Here is an 18,857-nt window from a genome sequence, read left to right as displayed (position 1 = left end):
TTCGCGGACATTTCTTGGTTATTCCAGCACGTGACACTTCCACTTCTGTTGCTACTACTGCCTCTACTACTACTACTACTACTACTACTACTACTACTACTACTACTACTACTACTACTACTACTACTACTACTACTACTACTACTACTACTACTACTACTACTACTACTACTACCAGTAATACCGCTAGAATAATAATACTAACAACAACAATAATACTTTTAGAAAAGGAATGTTTTATTAACACGTCAAAAGCAGACACAAACTTTAAGTCAATGATTGCTGGAATAATAATTTACATGCAGGCATTGGTAATAAATTTGTACGTTACGAAAATAAAATTCAGTCGGAAAAGTTAAGGAAACATTTTCTGTCAGAAAAAGAAAGGTCCGAGTCATCGTTTTATTTAAAAAAATATTAATTAGGTGGACGGCTAATATACAACTGGTCAAGAAAACCTTTTTTTTTGGTCAAGAACAGTTTGCCGCGGGTTGAATGAGCCGAGTAATTTTCTGATGCAGAAAGATATGCTTGTGCTGGTGGTATTAATCCAGGCCTTTGACTCCTCAACCTAACAAAGTCTTCGTCTCCTACGAAATCTGACATGTGGAATAAGTTGGCTGAATCATTCCTGCAGTTGCTTCTTGACGATAATTTCTGAGAGCAAGTCAATGAAAGGATACATTTAGCAAACAATCTCACTATAAAAATAAATAATACAGAAACACAAAGAGAAGACATCCGGAAGATTGTTAACTCCTAAGAGTTGTTTGATAGAGTATCCTAACCAAACAGGAGTACATTATACACTTAATGTATGGTCCCGAGGGAAACAGTTAGTTTTGTTTTCCCGAGAGTCCTTATATTTCCCGAGACGAAGTCGAGGGAAACATCAGGACTCGAGGGAAAACAAAACTAACTAGTTTCCCGAGGGACCAGACATTAAGTGCTTTGTTATATATTCAGACTTTTCCTGCAACAATCGAAGCAAAACATCCGGAGGGGGTAGCAACTGCGGAATTGTATCCTGGTCGGGATACATTTGAATTTGATCAGGGCCACGTGACCAAGAATCAACCAATCACAGTGCTCGTTTTGTTGAGCGAAAGTCTAGGTAGATAACAATAAGTTTTTTTCCCTGAAGGGGACACTTTGTGACGTATTAGCTCAGTACCATGGATGTGATTAACCAACTGTGAGCGAAGAATAGACCGTTTTACAGTTGTTTGCTCAGTGACCTAGCCTACTTATGGCTACAAGGCTGTCGGTGACCTTGAGTGTCGAAAGTAATTAGCGAATTGCTTTGGTTTTGCATTACTTCACTCAGTGATTGTTTCAAAGTTCTCGCGCCACTTTTTCAACGAATCACAAGTGAAACCAAAATCAATCGTGGCTCGCGCGTGCACATTTTCCCGCGCTTTGTGTCCGCTACGTGTAATTACTTCGAGTTTTGGTTGATTTACTGGAATGTCCCGTCCTTTTTTATTGGCCAAAGTAATTACTTGGTTTTACGACACTCGATTGAAACTCGCTCTTAAAATGCAAAAAGGTTTGTATCAAAACAGAGTCATCGGCAGCCTCGCTTCCATTCTCAGGCCAGGTAACTTAGCTACAACTGTGAAATGGTCTATTTTGACAATGTCCATACCCAAAAGTTATGAAAGGCGAATAGCAAAGCATTTTGAGTGGACAAGTTAAGGCAGAAGGAGAGAAATTCAGTTGTCAACTGTCAACAGGGTTTTCCCAGACATCAAGTTTTGAGTTTTCCGTTGCCACATTTTGCAAACGACATCGTGAAAAGACTTGAAAAGATTTTCATCGAGCTTACCTCAAATACAATTTCGCTGTGGTTCAAAACTTTCAGAGAATATTGGCTTTCATTATGCTTTATCTCGAAGCATACGTTGTCGCCATGATGGTGCCTCATCGTCAGTACTAAAAGAAAAACAAAATTTTAATTACAAAGACAACTATTATATTTAAAGTCTATCAGAGGAAAACGAGTTTTTTCATTCAATTATATGTTGTTGATTTTTTTTCAATTTTAGGAACAAGGGAAAATGCAATAAACCAAACAGGAACGAAACAAAAATGTTAAAGACAACAGGAAGAAACTACACAAAATAAAACGAATCGGAATTCTGTCTATTAGGGACCAATGGTGGGAAAAATACGGATATACAGATTATTTTATCTAAGTCGATTCTTCTTCCCCTCAAGAAGCGCCGATTCTTTCCTTAAGCAACGAAAACAATGTCCTCCGAGCGGATTCATGAAGTTCTCGCGAACGCTATTACTGAAGATCATTGACTAGCGCTGCTCCAAATTTCCAAGACTGCGCAGATGATGTGGAAGTCCATGCTTCACGGGAAAAAAAAACATTATGCATTTATGTTTTAGTTTACTTACTAGCAAGTGGATCATTTGGATAACACCATCATTTCACCCCCGTGAAATGGAGGTCTTTAGGCATTTTCTTATTTTCTGTTTGGCTTACAAGGGATAAGCCGGAAGACGAAGCAATTATGCACCTGTCAATGTAAACCCCCACCCCACAAAGCAAAAACAAACAAGGATAATGCCCTACATACAGGGGACATATTTTTGGGTCTAATCCCTATCAAAATGAGGATAATCCCCCACATAAAGGGGACAAAAAATCTTCTTGTCTAAACCCGCAGTATTACTTTCAGAAGTGTGACTAACATTTTTCTTGTTTTTGAATACTTCAACGTTTCTTGTCAACACATTTTCACATGGAGCAAGTGCCAAATTTTCTAGCTTCATTCAGGACACACCACCTTAAAAGGAGACAAAGCAGTCCATTATGTCTTCAACTATTCCGGTAGGAATGCACACTACAAATGGCTTCAAGACTCTGACTACAGATTTCATCAATTTCATTGAAGAGATGAAGTTAGCAAAATGAACTTTCCTTGTATCAATGGACGTCGCAATGTCTATATACAAGTATACCACAAGAAGAGGGAATCACTACAGTATGCAAAGCATACGAAAACTTTCACAATAATAACCCTCCAATCTCCACAAACTATATCAAAGAAATGCTAAGACTCATAACCAAAGAAAAATTTTTCCAGTTCAACAGGAAGAACCATCTAAAAATTCACGGTACCGCTATGGGTACTAAAATGGTCGTTGCCTTTGCAAATATCTTTATGGCCGATTTTGAGACACAGATTCGCAGCAAAAGCATCATGAAGCCAATGATTTGGAAACGATACATTGACGACATTTTTTCCTTTGAGATGTCAGCAAACCGGATATAGACAAGTTCATTACACAAGCAAACTCATACCACCCTACCATCAAACACCGAAGCTACATTTCTAGACACTGTTGTATACAAAAGCAAACGCTTTCAAAATCAATCCATTATGGATATAAAACCACACTTCAAGCCGACTGAAACCTTTCAGTACACTCATTTTTCCTCCAGCCACCCACCAGGTGTCAAAAAAGGATTCATGATCAAGGGCGAAGCCCTGAAGAGTTCTACGCACTAATTCTTCAAGACCAACATTTGAAGAGAACATTTACAAATTTAAATCATGTCTCCGTGCTAGATGCTATCCAAAACGTCTGATTGAGGCACTCCTATCTGACATCAAATTCACAGAAAGGGATCAGCCCTGAAACAAAGGAATGAAATCCCTAAAGATATCTTGCTCTTGGTGACGCAGTATCACCCGGCAATGCCAAACCTTTAACATGTTTTATGAAAAAAACCAGCCTTCTCTACGGCAAATTTTCAAAGAAGTACCACTCATATCTTTTCAAAGGGGAAATCCCAAAAAGACATGCTCGTAAGAGCAAACCTTTAAAGAGGTCAAAGACCGAAAATACGGTACAAAGGTCTCAACCGTTAAGGAGTTGTGTAGGCCTGTCAATCCCTGCTACTTCCTACTGTGCATATTCTGACCCCTTTCCAACTGGGTTATTACAGATTCCTTACTCCTTCTTGCTCGGACAAGGCAACGGACTAAAATGTACTAATCCCCCACCCAACAGGGACAAGCAAAGGCTATAATGTACTAATCCCCCACCTCTCTGGGAAAGGAACGCAAAAATGAATGAATCCCTAACCTCCTCGGGCAAGGCAAAGAGTCAAAGACCCCACAAAACCCCACCCATGCCCCATGTTTCCCCGGGGTGGGGGGTGGGGGTTTACAGTGACAGGTGCATTAACAGAAATAGGGAAAGCCGGGGAGTTCCAAGCCGACCCCACCAAGAATGAGGTGAGTAGCTGACACACACCTGAATAGCCAACACATGCAAGAAGGAATTAAGAGATTTGTTTTGAAACTTGACCAAGGCTCTCAGTCAACTTTCCGTTGAATTTAGGTGTTACAGAATCAGGGGCACCCAACGAGAATATAGTTCAAAACCACTTAAACATAGCATTGTTAAACGAATTTTAGTACTTAAACGGTAGATAGAGGCATATTTTTATCCCCTAAAAATTCTTCATCTGTTCGGATTCCCTAGCTGAAAGTTTAGTGATCCGAAAATTATAGGGACCAAAACTTAACTTTTCGAAAATTTCAGCTAGAAAAAAGGCTCCCGAAAATTCTAGGTGACCTTTTTAGGGTACAAATCCGTTAAAAGTGGGCAATTATATCATGTTTTAGATGTTCGAAAATCCTAGGACAGGCAGGAAAGCGAGGAATTTTACAAAAAAATGTTCCGAAAATTCTAGATCTCAAATCGTCTTCCGAACAGATATTTTCCGAAAGTTGACGTTTCCCTTGCAGAATGAAATGTTGTCCGACGTCTTGTTCTAAATCAAAAGCCTGGATAGTTAATAATTGAGAGAGTAATTGATCTATCATAATACACTTTTAATACAAGTATTACGCTTCGAAAGCCAAGCATCTGTTCTCATCTAAATGAGAAGACTGTAAACAAACCAAAACAAATCAAAGGAAAGAAGATGAAATCAAAGTTTGTTTCCGGAAAATGGGGATAACCGGAGTAAAGGAGTAAGCCGAGAAAATCGTCTTCTTGCTTTTCAGGCAGCAGCACTAAAAATCACGGCTGCAGTTCAGCTGTTTCTTGGAATTAAAAAATATATATATTTATTTCGGGTGGATCGATTACCCCCGTCTTAAAGTGCCATGGAAATTGGAGGACTTTTTACATTTCATGAATGTGGACTTTACACCGGAAATACTTTGGTCAATATTGTTGCAAGCCAAAATAAACAATAGTAAAATCAAATTTTGGGCTACAATAATGTTTAAATAATTGCCTGATGTCAGTTTGTTTTTTAATATATATTTTTTTTATTTTGCTGAGTATAAATTCGAATTATCACGATTAGCAATAGAGTATTCATACTAGCATAGTAAGTAGAGCTTAAGTACACTTGAGCCCTACTTCAGATGTGAACGGGTTTGATTGCAGCTTAATCGGCCTACTTTGTGGCCATGGTAACCCATTTCCTTCAATTTACGAGCTTATTTATCTACTATCAAAAGCACATTACGGAAACCGACGTCAATTAAACGCGTTTGCCGCATTACTTGATTGACAACCCGATTGCATGCCGCATAACTTGATTGAGAACCCGATTACTTTGAAAGCATAGTTTGAATTCTAATATGAACGCTCATCATGGTAAGTAAACATGGACGATCTCAAGTGTACTTGAGCTCTGGCCATAAACGGAAGTTCTTTACGAGAGGGAACATAATTGCTAACATGCACTGAGTCTCCGTTTTCAATTAGTCTTTCAACATGTTATGTAGCGTCCATCCTTCTAAGCTCGTCCGATCCCTGTGAAATGGAGGTGTTTAGGCATTTTCTTATTTTCTGTTTGGCTTACAAGGGATAAGCCGGAAGACGAAGTAATTAACAGAAATAGGGAAAGGGAGTTCCAGGCCGAACCCACCAAGGATGAGGTGAGTAGCTGACACACACCTGAATAGCCAACACATGCAAGAAAGAATTAAGGGATTTGTTTTGAAACTTGACCAAGGCTCTTAGTCAATTTTCCGTTGAATTTGCATGTTAAAGAATGAAATGTTGTCACGTCTTGTTCTAAATCAAAATCCTGGATAGTTAATAATTGAGAGAGTAATTGATCTATCATAATACACTTTTAATACAAGTATTACGCTTCGAAAGCCAAGCATCTGTTCTCATCTAAAATGAGAAGACCCTGTAAACAAACCAAAATAAGTCAAAGGAAAGAAGATGAAACCAAAGTTTGTTTCCGGAAAATGGGGATAACCGGAGTAAAGGAGTAAGCCGAGAAAATCGTCTTCTTGCTTCTCAGGCAGCGGAAATTACGGCCCATTCATGATGCTGATTCTAGGAATCGATCACTAGAGACATGTAGTTATGCATTTATGTTTTAGTTTACTTACTAGCAAGTGGGTCATTTGGGTAAGATGCATTGGCTGAAGCTGTGCACCAGGTCCTCGTGTTTGATGACTTACACTTGTCAGCGTGAAGTTTAATTAGAGAACCTCCCAAAGTATCTCTTAGCCTCATAACCTGAACATAAACTTGCGGAAAAGGTACACTGGTGACTGTGCCGACTTCAGAACCAAAGAGAACAACGCAAACCTGTCCATGCATAAAAAACATAATATATAGATTTAGACAAGCCTAAAAGCGGAGCTCCTTTTTCTAACCCCAGAAAGCAATACGGTGTATATTGAAATACAGTAAAAACCTGCGTTTAAGAACCTAGCATTTTCGAGGTCAGGCTGAACAGGTTCTTATATTTTAGGGTAGGTTTTCACAATTCAGACTGATAGGGTTCTTGATAGGTTGTCGTAACGTAACCATTGGCAGTAATGTTGTACTACTAAATACATAAATGTTAAGCACAATTCAGTTTCCGCTGCAAAGGTTATACAAATAAAGGTATATCATAGAGTCTCTTGGGGAGTTACTTGTAGCGGCATCGTTTGAAGAACAAGGAACATAATAACAATGCATTCCTATGCAAATAAGTCGCCAGGTGTTCTGCAGTTCAGCTGTTTCTTGGAATTAAAAAATGTATATATTTATTTCGGGTGGATCAATTACCCCCGTCTAAAAGCGCCATGGAAATTGGAGGACTTTTTACATTTCATGAATGTCGACTAGGCACCGGAAATACTTTGGTCAATTTTGTTGCAAGCCAAATAAGCAATGGTAAAATCAAATTTAAAGACTAAAATAATGTTTAAATAATTGCCTGATGTCAGTTTGTTTTTTAATATCTTTTTTATTTTGCTGAGTATAAATTCGAATTATCACGATCAGCAATAGAGTATTAGCTGGGTTCATACTAGCATAGTAAGTAGACTTTAAGTACACTTGAGCTCTACTTCAGATGTGAACGGGTTTGATTTCAGCTTAATTAGCCTACTTTGTGGCCATGGTAATCTATTTCCTTCAAAGAAGCCTCGAACCATTCTTACGAGCTTACTTATCTATTATCAAAAACACATTACGGAAACCGACGGAAACCGTAATGCGTTTGCCGCATTACTTGACTGACAACCCGATTACTTGCCGCATAACTTGATCGAAAATCCGATTACTTTGAAAGCATAGTTTGTATCCTCTACTTAAATCCGGCATGGTTGTGCTATTATCCTCTAAACACTCACCATGTGAAATCTACTGGATTACTAGCCACTTAAAAGCAATATAGTTTTCAAATTAAATTCATTTTACATGTTTCTGTGTCAGTTAGACGTGATGGAAGCAGATAAACCATTATATACTAATTCAATTATCGCAAAGATTATCCTGGCTCTGCAAACAGATTAACTAGGACTTATTGATTGCTTAGATGAGCTCCTGGTACCTACTTAGAGCATTCGATAAATGGCCTTGTTAAAAGAGTTGTGACGATTAATCCTACGATGTTATTGTCACCTGACTTCAGTAGTTTGGCCGAAAATTATGTACTTGGAACACATCACGACAAAATATGCGAAATTACGTCAAGTTTAAGAAGAATGACTAAGAAGAAAGACAAGACAAATTAATTAAACCAAAGATCGACAAAGAGTTAAAAGATCTGGACTATACAAAAGGGTGGGTGCTCATGGAACAATGTGTGAGATCAGTAGAAATATTTTCATCGGATACGGATAGAATAAGACAAAAAATGATGTCTATCAGAATTTCAGGCTTTTTACTTGCTTCCACGCCTGTCGTTTTCACGGAACTGGGAGAAACACATCGCAGCGAGATAATAATTTAGCCTTATGCGTCATTAATAAAAGCAAAGGAAAGGAAATTTATTGAAGTGTCTAGTCTTCTTAGCGCTGGAGCACTCGTGAGAGAGGACACTGTAAACTGAAATCAACAATTAACGCAAATCAAGTCAAATGTTGGTTTTTGAGGAGAGGGGAAAACCGGAGCAGTACCCGGAGAAAAACCTCTCGGTGCAGGGGCCCGTTTCTCGAGAGTCCCGAAACTTTACGTGCCATTTTCGGGTCTCACAATTTCTTCTGTATCTCAAGAACGGAGAGGATTTAAGTCGTCAAACTTCACAAAATTGTTTCTTTTAGTTAGCCTGAAAACATGTTAAAAGATTGGCTTTCCAAAACAAGCGGTTGGCAGTTTCACAAATGGCTTCAGTTTTCGGACTCGAAAAGTTTTCGGGACTTTCGAGAAACGGGCCCTAGAGCAGAGAGCCAACAAACGTAACTTATGCATATGACGCCGAGTGGGAGGCGAGTGCTCTCACCACTGCGCCATCCCTACACCCCTAAAAAAAAATTGCCGCGAAAAGCACTGAGATTAGCGGTAATAATTTGAAGATAGAAAAATACCTTATATTGTACGTTGGATGCGGATGACAACCGAATTTCAACATAATGGTTTCTTTTTCTTTTTACTCTTGGCGCAAATGGACGAGTAATCGAGAATGGAAGATATCGATTTGGCACCCTAACGAAAAGTGGGAAGGTAACTTTCAGCCGTCACGTTGCGAACCTAACAATTTAGGTCCTAAAATTTTCTGGCTCTTGTACTTTCAGCAAATAAACGGCCCGAGTAGGTTCTTTTAGCTGATAGCCCTTGAAAAGAGGTTAAGGAACGTAGAATTACCTCTGGGCAATAAGCTGATCTAGGAACAAGAAAGTTGTGATGAATCCAATTATGAGTTCATTAAAAGAAAATCGCAGTAAACTCATATGCTACTACTATATGACGACTATTTAACTGAGGTAAATTTAGCTCAAGGAGCTCTATGTTTTAGGTTAATTAACAAATGGTCTCAACAAAAGTCGGGAAAAGCTTGGCAATTATTTTAAAAACTATGGAGCAGTATGTTCAGCCAATTAGATCAATCCATTGAATGAAACGTTTGAACCAAAAAAGAGGAAAATGCACTTTCCACTTACGAAAAAACTGAAGCAAATTTTGTCCATGACGTTGCTTGGGTCGGATCCCGCGTTAGTTTCTGGACTTTTTCGTTTTCTTTCTGAGTTCTTGAGAAGAATGAAAGTTTCCTTGAATGAATCGCCTTTTTATACCTCGTTTGTGGTCTGTCATGGTGTACTACAATGGGCGGGGTGCTGCTCGCAATTTTACACTTTTCCTCCGCAGTCGCCAAAACTGACAGTGTCTCCGAAAGAAAAAAAGGTGTATTTGTTTTACACACAAAACCAACGGTGCGCATGATAGCGATAAGATAACAGAAAACCGGCGAAATCATATTTTATCGTGGTTAGCGGTGTTATGTGCACGTTTAGCCTGAAAGTTGTTTTTCCTAAACCAAATGGCTGGTAATTCCACATTGCACTAGTCACTGAGTTCTCTTTTTGTAGCCATTACTAAAATCACAAGCAAAATTCCAGATTACTCAATCAAAACTGCTCATATTAGGAATAGATATTAAATAGTTTAAAATTAAGTCATTTTGTATCTACAATGTTAGCCTGAGCCATTGAGCATGTTCTTAAATGTGAGATAGAAATAAGAGCATGACGATTTTTGTGGTTTCATTACTAGTAGATGTATCGTGAAAACAATCTTATATAATTGAAACTAGAGAAAGTAGGAAAGAGTAAAATGCCTTCTTTTTTCTCCACGTTTGAGCTCACTGACATCGTTTGTAAGCTTTGCTCCATTTCCGTCCCGGAACTCCATCCATTTAACCCCTTGCATTAAAGTGTCTGGAAAAATATCAATTTTTACACCCACGTTTCTGACAAGGACTCCCACATGTTTTCGCTGTGATACTCTTAAGCAGAAGGTAAATCCACTTTAAGGTATACGAACGCGCCAGAACATAAAGAATTCAGAAACATGACTGTAGAGCGAAGAATGTTCGTGTTTTGCCCAAGATTTTCGTTCCAGCCTTAGCGCTATACCACTGTTTCACTTTGCCGTTGGTCGTCACCTCTATCAACTGGCCCCCAAGTGCATGCCTTTAGAGAAGCACGCGTCAAATTAACGCTCGTGTATTTGTGTGTCAACTTTAAGGCCCATGGAGTACCCTCAACCGGCAATCCAAAAACATATAACAAAAGAATCTTCTCAAAGTTAACCCCAAAGAGTGTTTTATTAACAAAGTTCAGACAATATTGTTAGAGTTGAACTTTACGAAAAGCCACAGATTAACTTGTTTAATAACTGGAAGATGAGTTTATTAAAAATATGTCACAAAAGGTGGAGCACTTCAGAGCGGAGCCATGCGTTTTTGTTGAATGGTATAATCAAGATAGTTCACGGAAAACAAATCCTGGAAAATTCCTAAAACGTAACATGTACAGTCGCGTTATCAAATTTATCCTCATCGACGGATGCCGATGTAACATCTCTTTAGGTGACCAAGGTTTGCCAGTTTCTTTGAGTTCCCCCGTGAAATGAAGGTGTTTGGGCATTTTCTTTTTTTCCATGTTTGGCTTACAAGGGTTAAGCCGGAAGACGAAGCAATTAACAGAAATAGGGAAAGGGAGTTCCACGCTGACCCCACCAAGAATGAGGTGAGTAACTGATACACACATGAACAGCCAACACATGTAAGAAGGAATGAAGGGATTTGCTTGAAACTTGACCAGCTCTTAGTAACTTTTCCGATAAATTTGCGAGTTAAAGAATGAAACGTTGTCATGTCTTGTTCTAAATCAAAAGCCTGGATAGTTAATAACTGAGAGAGTAATTGATCTATCATAATACACCCTTAATACAAGTATTAAGCTTCGAAAGCCAAGCATCTGTTCTCATCTAAATGAGAAGACTGTAAACAAACCAAAATAAGTCAAAGGAGAGAAGATGAAATCAAAGTTTGTTTTCGGAAAATGGGGATAACCGGAATAAAGGAGTAAGCCGAGAAAATCGTCTTCTTGCTTTTCAGGCAGCAGCACTAAAAATCACAGCCATTCATGATGCTGATTCTTTGGTATCGATCCCAAGAATCATGTAGTTGAACCATGTATCCTACCAAAACTTTAAATTCAATATTCATTTTCCCCTTATAAAGCTATAAGGATTCTGTAAAAGTCATCCACAAAGTGTATGGCGCATTTGGGTATTGGTGTTCCCCACCAGGGAGTTTCGGCCCGAAACTTGACCTTAATGAAAATGAGCCCGTCAAAAGAAATTAGTTTCTCAGTAACAGAGTTACCCTGCGAGCAGTGTCTCTTTCGATCTCCCTAGATAAGTCGGGAAGAGGAACTGAGTAGACTCTGCTCGCGGACTCCACATTCTTTGCTTTGCCGCTCATCCAAAGAATTGGATGAGTCAGTCCAGTTTCGACTTGTCAAACCGGTTTTCTTAATTTTTGCGAAGGATCATTTGTCACGCGTCATCAATATTTTGAAATTACAACAGCGTGGCAATTGACCTTCTGAGCGCTAGCTTTCACGTGTAGTGTCTCGTGACTATTCATGTAAACAAGCCTCGAAAGTTCGGACATTCGAGAAGATCAGACATATAACACATAGTGAGATAGCGTGGCGAGCAGATATGAATTGTTAGTTTATTTTTGCGTTGGACATGGAATTGATGCAACAAAGGCACAAGTGACTTCGATGATTAGCATTTGATGTGGGACGCGGTAGTTTTACACTCTTACTTCCGTCTTCAACAGGATTTACGGGGGTGAGTCAGGTTTTGAACATCTTCGATCACTAGGCGGACGGAAACGAAATGTATTCCTTACATTTGGTTATTACGAATACCTTCAAGTATTTAAATTGTCATATATTTGTGCACTTCGAGGTCAGTAATAAAACCGAATAAATGTGATTTGAATGTGTGTAAATCGAGCCTCCTCTGTCAGTGAGTCTTTAATTCGAATACGCTGAATCAGTCCATCATCGATCTAACAACAGCAAGCAGTCCTGTTTGCTACAATTCCAGGGTCAGCATGTCTAAGCAGATGCCTATTAAAGAAGGACTTCCACACAATGAATATCGCAAAACTTAAAAAATATTTGCAGGACCGTGGACTCTCAGTGGGCGCGTTTAGAAGTCTTCGCTGATAGAAAATTGATCGCCCCTGCAAATGAAGCAATGACGCTTTACTTTAATCACGGTAATTGCTTCTAGCGCAACTAATGCTAATCCGGCACTAATCCGGCAATGGATGCTATCAGTAGAAAGACAAAACCGACGATGCAGGCAATTTATTCATCCCAATCAAAAGTTCAAGAACTGCACTTCCGAGTCTGCCCCAATCCATTTTCCATGCAATTATCAAGATCATGAACAATTTCATCTCCTCGGCGCCATTCGGCTTGCACGATATTTCAGTTTGACCATCTAATGTACCACTCCACTGAATGTACTGAATACGACAAACAGGGACTCGCCGCTTACAAGTCCTTCGATGATTGTCGCTTATTTACTGACGGTTTAACACGTTGATTCTTTGCAAAGTGGAGTGTGTCCATGTATATGAGAGTGTAGCGAAAGTGAAGCCCTTCATGAAAAGGATTTGTTGACCGAGGAAGGAAAAACACCCTTCCAAAAATAAGTAAACCACGCATACTCATGTAAATCAGTGTCCCTTCACCCGAAGGCACTAATCGGCCAGATGAGGAGAGATATCTGAAAATGTTTACCACAAAAATGTGCCAATTACCAACTAGTAGTCCTGCTATCTTGCCTTTATTAGAAAAACTTCATTTCACTACTGTACAGAACTTGCAGACACTGGGCAAGTTGATGAAACCGCTAAATCAAATGAAAGCAAGCTTGTGAGTGGTATTAATGAATTAAGAATAAACTACAAGAGCTTCTAAGACTGATGCAAATATTTCGACGGAAGAAGTTTTGGGAGTTGTTGTCTTTCAGTGATAAAGAAATTAACTACAGTACGTTGAGAGCACCACGACAAAGCAATGGCAATGTGCGGACTGGGGGTCATAACCGTTTCAAAGAGCAAGAGAGTCTTTTTAAGAACAATTGATAGTGCTGAAAATGTCACAAAGTTTTCAAATGTCCCATAATACACTTTGTTTACCCCCCAAAATGTTGCATAAAATATTGTTTTCAAATGCTCTTGGGAATATGTTATGTCCCCAAGAGTATTTGAAAACAATAGTTTATGCAAAATTTGGGGGGCAAACAAAATGTCTCATGTGGCATTCGAAAATAGAGAATAGCATAAGCACAAACATCCCTACATAAATGTAAACAAAGAATGGAACCCTAAAATGCCAGAGAATGGGACTATTTCAGGAAGTCAGTGCTCCCAATGCATGCAAGGGGGTTGTGAGCCATACCCACCACAAAGTGGATTTGATCTCAAAGAGCTTTTTGATTACGAAGTCAAAGCCATTCCTTCGAGCAATAAAATTCTGAAATGCCAGTGTTCTAAAGATTGTCCAAACACTGCTGTAGAATATACAAGTGTTACTGGAAAAACAGAGATCGGTTTGTGGCAACACAAATGATTAAGGTTTTGCATTGAAAGCAACTTCAAAGTGTTTGTAGGCTAAAACGTTGTCAATTTGTTGTGTGGAAACAAGAAATCTTCTCTGTTGAGGTGACTGATGACCCTAGCTTCATGTCTAATGTGTGTGCCAAACTAGAGAAGATCAAGTCCTTCCCTTTCTCCTCTTTTATATATTAATACTACTACTACTACTACTACTACTACTACTACTACTACTACTACTACTACTACTAATAATAATAATAATAATAATAATAATAATAATAATAATAATAGAAGTTCAAAATAGTACTTGAAATGAATATTTCATGCTTTCATGCTAACAATGAGTACCGTAAAAATTGTGGGAAGCAACAGATGCATCACCTAATATAATGAGTTTAAACTGGTGATGAATTACGACTGGTAATTTGACAATGTTTATTAGAATGGTTCGCCAAAAATCAGTAGATAATTTCTTTTAAGGGAAATCTCCCTAACAGTACTGTAGATATGTGTCATTTCAATTAACAGAAGGTCACAATACTGTTCCAAGAAATAAAAATAAAACCTCTTCAGTTTTCCTCAACTTCAATGAAGAACTTTTTCAGTTTGCATTGGCTCAACGCTGCATTGATCCCATGGTCAATGGTATGCACGATATATAATTTATAGCTCAACAACAAGTGTAGACTACTATGCAACTAGTAGTGTATTTACTGTCCTATGAACACACAAACGAGTCACCGCGATGAGTCATGCCATTATCCGCGTTTTCCGTTTTCCGCCTCTCGATTGCTATAACTTTGGCCGGAAAATGCAAAAAAAAACTTGATCAGATCACCATTCAAGTTTCTTACCTACGATTTTGGGAATCGGGAATCGTTTTTTACGTGTAAAACGGAAACACGCCTTTTAGTCGAGAGCATTCTGCAACTCGCAATAAACGGTGGAAATCACTACTGTCTCTGATGCAGCTAATAAGTCACTTTTATTCGGTTTTATTACGGACCTTAAAGTGAATATCATATATGACAATTTTCATACACAAAGGTTAGTTCGTATATAACATAAGGCGAGGAATGCATTTCGTTTTCGTCCGCCCAGCGATTGAAGATGGAACAACCAGACTCCCCCGCGTCAATCCTGTCGAAATACGAGTGTAAAACTATCGTGTCCTACACCAAATGCTAACCATCGAAGTGACTAGTGTCTCTGTTGCATCATTTCCAAGTCCAAAGCAAAAAGAAACTAACATTTCATATCCGCTCGCCACACCATCTCACTGTGTGTTGTATGTCCGATCTTCTCGAATGTCCGAACTTTCGAGGTTTGTTTACATGAAAATTCACGTGACACTACAAGTGAAAGCTAGCGCTCAGAAGGTCAATTCAGTAACTGCTAGAATTCTCATGACTTTTTCCTATGTGTGTCGGTTACGGAACTGACTAGTCTGAGAGAAACCTATACAGTAAAAAATGAAATGGCATTTTAAGAGTATGTACGGACTATCTTGAGTTTCTAATGAAATGATTCCTCCTTGATTGTCGTGTGTTTGCCCGAGTTGTTCGAAAATATCCCGAATGTTTGTTTTCGTTTTGTGGTTTTGTAGCTACTAGTCACGCGAGACAGACACCGAATACATTTAGATTTTTAACGCATGCTCAATACGAAATGTGGAGGCGGCGAGCAGAGTCTACTTTCCTCTTCCCGACTTATTGGAAGATCGAAAGAGACTGCTCGCAGGGCATAACAGAGTCACATCGATTCTGAATGTTCCGTTGTGTTACCAGCAGAAATCGTGGCTGTATTCTAGTGGGGAATCGCTTCTTTCAAGGATTTCAACGATTAATAAAAAAAAAAAAACGATAAAGTGAAACTTCTTCCAAGACAGATACATGATTTGGAATGGGCCATCAATATGTTTTAGCCATTTTTGCCATTGAATTGAATCATATACACTCTTGTTATATATATATATATAAGAATGTTGTTTTTCCGGCCCAGGCTGAATATTCTTATTTTTCTGCCGATTTTAGGCTGAAAATATTCTTGTATTATTCTTAAATTATAGCTAATGACATTTCCGTTTTAGAATGTATTGAGGTATCAATTACAAGTGTTTGGTATCTACAATGCTATATATAGATCTGTATCGCGTTACACGTGCTCCATCGCATCGCTATAGCTAGTGCAGGTTTTTTCGCGATTATATGGAAAAATCTCAGCTCGGTTAGGTTATCCGAGATCCCAGCATTACGATGCCGAGATCCCGGCTGACCGGGCTGAGATTTTTCCATATAATCGTGTTCACCGGGACAGCCCGTTTGGCCGGGCCAGCTATTTCTAACCACATTATTTCACTTTAGAGCAAAATGGCCCACGGAATTCAGATCATCTCAGAAGGGAGGAGGAGGGAGAGGGGTTTCGACAAGACTTTGGGGTCTCGATTTTAGGGGTTCGGCTTAGTAGCTGTGTACCATGAAAAGGAAGCAGGCCATTGCTCTCTGTTTCCATAGTGAATTTAATTGAAGAGGGGCAATTCAAGTTAAGAACATGAAGAAAAATAGTCGCTGTTGTTATGTCTGACATTTAGGGTTAGTTTGCACTAATCTTAGAAGGTAACCGTTGTAAAAATTAAAAATAGAAATAACAAGAGAAATGAAACATAAATAAGACTAGTTCAAACTTAAAATCGTCTTCAGTGAGATGGCACTTTCAAGTTATATATTGCCGCCATGGATGAATTCCTAAAGAGATCTGTTGAGGGTCACTGGATAACACCAGAACTTGCATCTCGGCTTTCTACACTGTTTAGCCGAATTCCATGCAAAACTTCATTGAATTTTTAAATTCCATGGAAATGAAATTGGTGGGACTCTTTAGATGAACATTTAATTCAGGGAAAACTTATAGACACTGGAATCTCATGCATACACCGCTTTCACGAGGTGATTTTAATTTGCTTCTTAAAGTGCCATTATGACACTTTCGTATCTAAAATATGGACGTAAACTGATCGAATTTCGCTTTTTGTATACGGAAGGGTTGAAATCATTCCACGTTGCTAAAGGTCCAAGTTACCCTTTTTCTTATATATCGACTTTGATGATCTTTGATTAGCGGCTGCAATCGGAAGGAGGGGGGGGGTGGGGCAGGGCTGGCGTAGTGTTTAGAGCACTCGCGTACTACCAATGTGGTTCCGCTCAGACTCGGCGTCATATGTGGATTGAGTTTGTTGGTTCTCTACTCTGCACCTTGAGGTTTTTCTCCGGGTACTCCGGTTTTGTGTTAATTTGTTGATTTCAGTTTAGAATGTCCCAAATTAGTGCTCCAGCGTTAGAAGGATGGACACGTAAAATTAACTTCCTTTCTTCCCCTCGTCAAGAGCTGTTGGAACACCCTCTCAAAACAAAACACTTTTTTACAGCTTATGATTTACGCATTGAACCACTAATCTTTGCTGCCTTTAGATCTAAAACTTACACTTCCGTGCCCTCATTCAAATGTTAGGCAATGGGATAGTATGGGGTGGGTTGAGGATGGTCATGGAACGCATCATCAATGAAGCAAGCTGAAAACACTTTTGCAGCTCTGAGAAAATATGACCGACAAAAGCCGTTTTGACCGGAATTAACCGAGGGAGAAATTGTTGATCCTGGATTTTTAATTGTTAATTAGCTATTGGAACAATGTAATTTAAAATGGCCGCCCCGTCGTCGAAGTAGTCTATTGTCCAGCTAGCTGCAAGTGCGAGGATCACTTCTCTCAGTTTCGTCTTTAACCCGCACTTCACAAATATATGTACATTATTTCATTGAGTCATTGAGTCCTTTCACGGGAACACATGATCCCAACAAACTGACCTGCTTGTAGAGCATTGCACCGGCATCACAGAGGGCATGGGCACGAGTCCCTTCAGAAGCCCAAATTGTCCAGATGGGAGCAAGGATCACATCTATGGCGTTGCAAGGGTGGCACAGTCGGTTAGTGCGCGGCTTTGGTGCAAGAGATCCCGAGTTCGATCCCCGGATCCCACGTCCATGTTTCGACTTCTTTACTTTCATTGTAGCCTAAGTAGCTTTAAATACCCTTAAAACGGAGCACTGATGGAAAGGGAGGGGTAAAATGAGCGCACCGTCGGCTTCCTGAGAGAATACTGTCTAGAGAGTAAAGGAACTTCCGACGTTAAATAACGTGTACCTTCACCTTTACCTTTTGTACTATAGAGACGTATAATAAGTCTGGGCGACATTGGGCAATTTAATTTAATGCGTTCTTTAGTTCATCATTTAATTCGTCCCTTATAAAGACGGGAGAGAGAAGAATTATACGTCTGGACGAACTAAATCGTTTATGCGTCTTTAAATTGCCCAAAGTCGCACAGACGTATTATACCTCTCTAGTGTAAAAACCGCCTATCTTTTGTTTAAATTCGCCCAATTGTCTCTCTGTTTTTCTTTCGGGAGCAGTAAGAACAAATTAGTGAGTACCAAAATGATGGAAAAGAAGACTCAATAGCGGAAACTTTTTTTCACATAAGCAAGCGGGTGAATAATACAGCTTTTATAAACTCAAATGGGAAAGGAACTTTATTTAAGTGTCTTGTCGTTCTAGCGCTGGAGCGCTAATTGGCGACACTGTAAACTGAAATTAACCATTAACGCAAATCAAGTCAATTGTTGGTTTTTGAGGAGAGGGGAAAACTGGAGTACCCAGAGAAAAGCCTCTTGGTGCAGAGTAGAGAAAACCAACAAACTCAACCTAGGACACATTGGTGGGAGGCGAGTGTTCTCACCACTGCGCCATCCCTGCACCCCATATGGGACATAATGCGTCCCTCAAAACTGTTTCATTTTGCAGTCTGGCTCCTCTCGAACACCACTTTCCTTTGTCTTGCCGACAAGGAAGAAAGGAAGGGAACGAGTCAAATGAGTCTGTTTATTTGTACAACGAAATGAAAAGGGCAGTGCGACATATCAGTAAATTAATC

The 18,857-nt window shown here is 39.3% G+C and overlaps 2 protein-coding genes across 4 annotated transcripts in view; one reads left to right on the top strand and one right to left on the bottom strand.

Annotated features, from left to right (window-relative positions):
* Positions 1 to 253: 253 nt before the first annotated feature.
* LOC138053994 (uncharacterized) lies at positions 254 to 9,453 on the bottom strand. 2 transcript variants are annotated; one of them, XM_068900518.1, is made up of 4 exons: positions 9,381 to 9,453; positions 6,393 to 6,594; positions 1,829 to 1,935; positions 254 to 657 (listed from the first exon to the last, which is right to left on the bottom strand). In XM_068900518.1, the coding sequence occupies exons 1-4, from the start codon at positions 9,405 to 9,407 to the stop codon at positions 418 to 420; spliced, it is 576 nt and encodes a 191-aa protein (XP_068756619.1). In that variant the 5' UTR covers positions 9,408 to 9,453; the 3' UTR covers positions 254 to 417. The 2 variants fall into 2 exon arrangements, with proteins under 2 accessions (XP_068756619.1, XP_068756625.1); XM_068900524.1 differs by having other exon boundaries at positions 6,465 to 6,594.
* Positions 5,736 to 18,857, top strand: part of LOC138053976 (uncharacterized) — a 27,889-nt gene continuing 14,767 nt past the window's right edge. The window contains exons 1-2 of one of the 2 annotated variants that reach the window (XM_068900507.1): positions 5,736 to 5,924; positions 10,895 to 10,967. In XM_068900507.1, the coding sequence (XP_068756608.1) occupies positions 5,920 to 5,924; positions 10,895 to 10,967 (78 nt within the window). In that variant the 5' untranslated portion in view covers positions 5,736 to 5,919. Of the gene's footprint in view, positions 5,925 to 10,807; positions 10,968 to 18,857 lie in introns of both variants that reach the window. The other variant, XM_068900500.1, reaches the window with a different exon arrangement.

Source organism: Montipora capricornis, chromosome 1 (genome assembly GCF_036669925.1).
Source record: "Montipora capricornis isolate CH-2021 chromosome 1, ASM3666992v2, whole genome shotgun sequence".
Classification (NCBI taxonomy): domain Eukaryota; kingdom Metazoa; phylum Cnidaria; class Anthozoa; order Scleractinia; family Acroporidae; genus Montipora; species Montipora capricornis.
This window is presented reverse-complemented; position numbering and strand designations above follow the sequence as displayed.